Source organism: Nannobrachium achirus (genome assembly GCF_963921795.1).
Source record: "Nannobrachium achirus genome assembly, chromosome: 10".
Classification (NCBI taxonomy): domain Eukaryota; kingdom Metazoa; phylum Chordata; class Actinopteri; order Myctophiformes; family Myctophidae; genus Nannobrachium; species Nannobrachium achirus.
In genome coordinates, this window is record NC_137819.1 from 47,651,568 (window position 1) to 47,656,567 (window position 5,000).

The following is a 5,000-nucleotide window of genomic DNA, read 5'->3' on the forward strand; positions in this document are numbered from 1 at the left end:
TGTCATGAAGAAGAGTTAAATGTTGGTGCGTGTCAGTGAGAAGCTCTTTTCTGATCAGAGCCCAGGCCTGAAAGGCATGCATACAAGAGGTTCTGTGTTAAATTGTGCCGGGCAAATTCGAATGGGGTGCTTGAAACTAGTGTTGGATTAACGTGACATGGTTACAACGTGCTACTGCACTCAATATCCTCATAGCCTTCTTACAATCTTGCAATAGTCTCTGTCTTTTTATGGCTTTAAAAACTTTTATTTTTATTCTTTTTCCAATTTTCTCCCTTTTTTTCCTCCCAATTTAGTTCTGTCAATTCTCAAGTCCCCTTGTTCTGTAGTGCCTTGTCACTGCTGACCCCTACTGGTTGGTCATTGGGAGGGTCTAAGCAAGCACATGTCACCTCTGATATATGGGATGCATGGGATGTGGCAAATGTGGAGGAAGATGCTATCCTTCCCAGTTCTGCCACCACTGAACAGTCGCCCTGACCAACTTGTAGGAATCACTAGGGTAGCAACAGAGATCACCTTCTCCACCTGGCTTCCCACCCCTTGAACACAGGTACTGTAATTGTGTCCGTTGAGATGCCCGCCGTAGCCAGATGCACCACGGAGGATCCTAACCCCTAGTTTCCATGTGTTGGAGAGGAACTTAACCCCTATGCACCCAGCTTTATCTGTCGTTATTTATTACTGTACTCACAAGCATTTGAATCCCCCTGATATGTTGTTTTGGCACTTATCTTATTGTTTCTGTCCGATATGTTGTTGATAATGCTGGTTATATATATTATATTATAGATTGTTTTAAATGTGCTCTATAAATAAACTTGATTTGATTTCTTTTGGATTGTGTGCCCCCCCAGGCTGGTGGTTCCCAGGTGATCTTTACCAACCCTCTGGAGATTGTGAAGATCCGTCTGCAGGTGGCAGGGGAGATCACCACAGGACCCCGCGTGAGCGCCATGTCCGTCATGAGGGATCTGGGCTTCTTTGGACTCTACAAGGTGAGGCTCTCTGTTATGGTTCTCCTTTTCCATCTGGAACATTCAGTATTCATTTATCATTCTCTTGTCTGTTGCATCTTTCAGACTGATACATAGTCCACCCAAATCCTCCCCACCTTACTCCTTTCACCTGTCTTACAAAGAAGTTTTATTCCATATTATTTTACATTTATTTTGAGTGTGCTGCTTATGCATTTGATATTTGATCTTTTTTAACAGCAAAATGTTGGGAGTTTGAGATACAATAAATTGAGTTACAATAAACTTGAAGTTTAAGCTTTATATATTGATTACTGATTATATTATATGTTATATTATCTATTGACCATATTTACATTACATGGTGGCCATTTATGTCTAGATCCTGGATGCATACACAACACTGTATGTTACTTAGAGTAGGTACATCAGGAGGAAATGGATCAAGTGCATCAGATTTACGCTGATCACTAGCAGACATAACAGTACTCTTCGTGGTAAGACCTCATGGTAAGATTGTTGCAAGCAAGTGGTGCTTTTACCATATCACCCACTAGTCAAAGTGTCAAAATACTGTTATGAGCTCTGAGCAGTGGCTATAAATGAAAAGGTACAGTTAATGCACTTATCAGTGGAGTGTGAGGCTAACAGCATTAACCACTCTAGCCCTATATAAAAATAAAAATAAAATGGAATAATTGAAAATGCCTGGAAAGCATTTATTTTGTATTTTCATCTGTAATGACCTGCCCAGAATAGGGACGCCAGAGTTAGTCATTAACCCATTCAGAACGGGTACACATATTTTGTATCATTATTTTATGCTTTAACTGATGAAAAATAGCAGATATACAAGTTCACAGCGCGGCACCGAGTGCCGCGCTGCGAGCTTGTATATCTGCTATTTTTTGAAAAACCGTGAAAATTTGTATTTTTACCCGATTCTATAAGTGTCTTTTGAATCCTTCTAAGGTTTTTTTTTTTTCATGTTTCTATGTCAGCAATCTGGCCAGCCATCGTCAAAGAAAAGGTCCTTTTCTCTTAAATGGAGCTCAGTTAGTCTGTTCTTGAGAGACTACTACAGTATGTCAGTGGTTCTCAAACCTTTTCATGTGAAGGACCCCAAAATGATATTTATTTGGCCACGGACCCCCATCTCAAAATATTTACTTCCAGCCAGGGACCACCCAGAAGCAAAATTTGAGTTACAAACGTTCGCTTTGAAAATGCATATATTCAAAGATTTGCACACATTTTCACGACTTTTTCAAAAATAGCAGATCTACAAGCTCGCAGCGCAGCACTCGGTGCCGCGCTGTGAGCTTGTATATCTGCTATTTTTCACTGGTTAAAGCATTCAATAATTCTAGGCCTAAATGCTCTGTTTGGTCAATGGAGGTGAGTAGGAGGTCGAGTGGACATGTATTTAATTCAGCACAGCTATGTTGCAACCAGCTCAAACAGCACAGCGCCACACACAGCCCTACATGCATAGTCCATTCCATTGTTCCCATCTGCCACACAGCTTCAAAACAGTCCATTATTCCTAATTGCAGTTGTGACTAAATCATATGAGCTTTTATTTTATTGACTATTGTTGAATTATAGATTTTACCATAGCCCACATCAGCTATCATTTAAATCAACATTTCCATGTGGTCCTTCATTGGAGTGCAAGAAAAGGCTCAATTTATGCTAAGAGCTGTATTTAACCCTAATTGCCATAATTGGCATTTTTCTATGGCATGGGGCTAAAAATTACAGCATACTGTTTCATCATATTAGAGTGCGTGTGATATCGCTCACTCCACACGTTGTGAAGCATTAGATTGCAGTTTCATAGTAGTGGCTGATACAGTTTTGTAGAAAATACTGCATTGTTTCAGTTTAGTTGGTCTCTTTTCCACAACCGTCATGGTTCTGTTTTAATCATTAGCAGCACCTTCAGAGTTGCCAGTTGGGATGTCACATGCTTGCACATACACGCGCGCACACACACGCGCACACACACACACACACACGCGCACACGCACACGCACACGCACACACACACACACACACACACACACACACACACACACACACAGACACACAGACAGACAATCGCACATTGTTGCAATATACAGTTATGCAAAAAGTAATACACCAGTAAGACTCCCTAATCGGGAGATAAGCGACCGTTGGTCGCTTATCTCCACAAATAGGCCAAAAGTTTGTTTTACCAATTATTACACTCTATGTGAACATTTACATCAACAAATCCCAAGTACTATGCAGAACGACCCATTTCAAGTTTTTAATGTACAACAATATTTAGAAAATAGGTCTACAAGCTCACAATGCTACGCATTGTCCTCGTCCCTTATATTCCCATAGGTTATATGGAGATCTCAGTGTTTGTCAGTCCTTGTTCATTTATGCCCATATATGGACATCTCTATATCTACTGTAACAGTCCTTGTCCCTTTATGCCCATATATGGAGATCTCTTAACTGTAAGTCCTTGTCCCTTTTATGCCCATATATGGATATTCCTGATGTCATCAGTATATGAACATATATGGGCTTTCTGATATGCCCATATATGGAGATCTCTTAACTGTAAGCCCTTGTCCCTTTTATGCCCATATATGGATATCCCTGATGTCATCCGTATATGCCCATATATGGGCTTTCTAATATGCCCATATATGGAGTGATGTCAGACCTGAAGTATCCTTTTATGCCCATATATGGAGATCTCTGTATCTCCATATATGGGTATAAAAGGATACTTCAGGTCTGACATCAGGTTTGTTTATATTGGGTTGCTAGGTTTGACATCACAAACTCCATGGGCCATCTGACCTAGAAATCTATATTTGGGCATAGATGACTCATCGTGACCTCATCATGATTTCAATCGCTATAAAAGGACTCTCAGTGACATACACTCTCCACAGATAAAGCAGTCAACCAGCCTACCAGTCAACCCATTCTTTGATTACTTTGTACAACTAGATTAACATTTCAATGGCATCCCCACTGGAATTGACCGAAATGTACGACAGACAATGCCCCTTTATATAGGGCTTGTTTGTGTATTGTATGACATCACGCCACATCATCAGCTGTGGACTCTGTGATGTCAGAGTGATGTCAGCAGTGTGATGTCATACTGATGCGGAGATATGAGCAGGGCAAAAGTGTGACGTGTGACGTGTGACTCAGGGACGGACGGCCGGTGGAGGTTTTGATACTAAACTGCGACTCGCAATTATTTTGTCATTTACAGCACTACAGGTATATCAATACTTTGTGCTCACTCATTTCCCAATACAGAGCAAATTCTATATCCTGAAATTATTGTCTCCATTTTGTCATTATAGGCAAAAATCTTAAATATAGATATTATTTATTTGTATTATTTGAACTTTACTAACGTCCCCCCCTAAATAAATACATATCAGATATACAAGCTCACAAGACATTGACATAGTCTATTTTCACCATGAGATTTTTACTTGCCCATTGGTATGCCTTGGGCACAACATGTTTTAAAACCACCACACTGCATCAATGAATGAATGAATGAATGAATTAATTAATGAATTATTTTATTTGAGTGTCATGCCACCTTGTGGCCCATCCCTCATGGGATTATATGACACCTTTTCAAACAAGGTTACAATATTCTTAAGTACATTCCTTTTTTATTTTTTCCGTTACCAGTATAGGCTACAACATAGAGAATCATATTATCTTTTAATGTTTTTTATTTTATTTTTATTTTATTTTTGTATGTATCATAGTGCTGCCTAAGCAGTCTAAGCTACATTCTATGTCTATCTATTCTATACAGAAAAGGTCTGGAAACGAATAGTCCATTTAGTCTGTACCACCAGACCTAGAAGAGACAAACAAACAATGGGAATGAAAGGGCTCACTGTGGTTCTCACTAAAACTAGCTATTGAACTGGCTAGTTAGGCACATTGGCTTACGCTGTTAAACAAAGAATGTCTCATAAAATGAGGATATCAGGA

The 5,000-nt window shown here is 39.6% G+C and overlaps 1 protein-coding gene across 1 annotated transcript in view; it reads left to right on the top strand.

The window, feature by feature from the left end:
* The window catches only part of slc25a13 (solute carrier family 25 member 13), a gene marked incomplete at both ends in the record, with an annotated part of 82,331 nt that overhangs the window by 65,671 nt on the left and 11,660 nt on the right, over positions 1 to 5,000 (top strand). Inside the window, one exon of the mRNA XM_080735552.1 lies at positions 858 to 998. Coding sequence (XP_080591678.1) covers positions 858 to 998 — 141 coding nt within the window. The remainder of the gene's footprint in view (positions 1 to 857; positions 999 to 5,000) is intronic.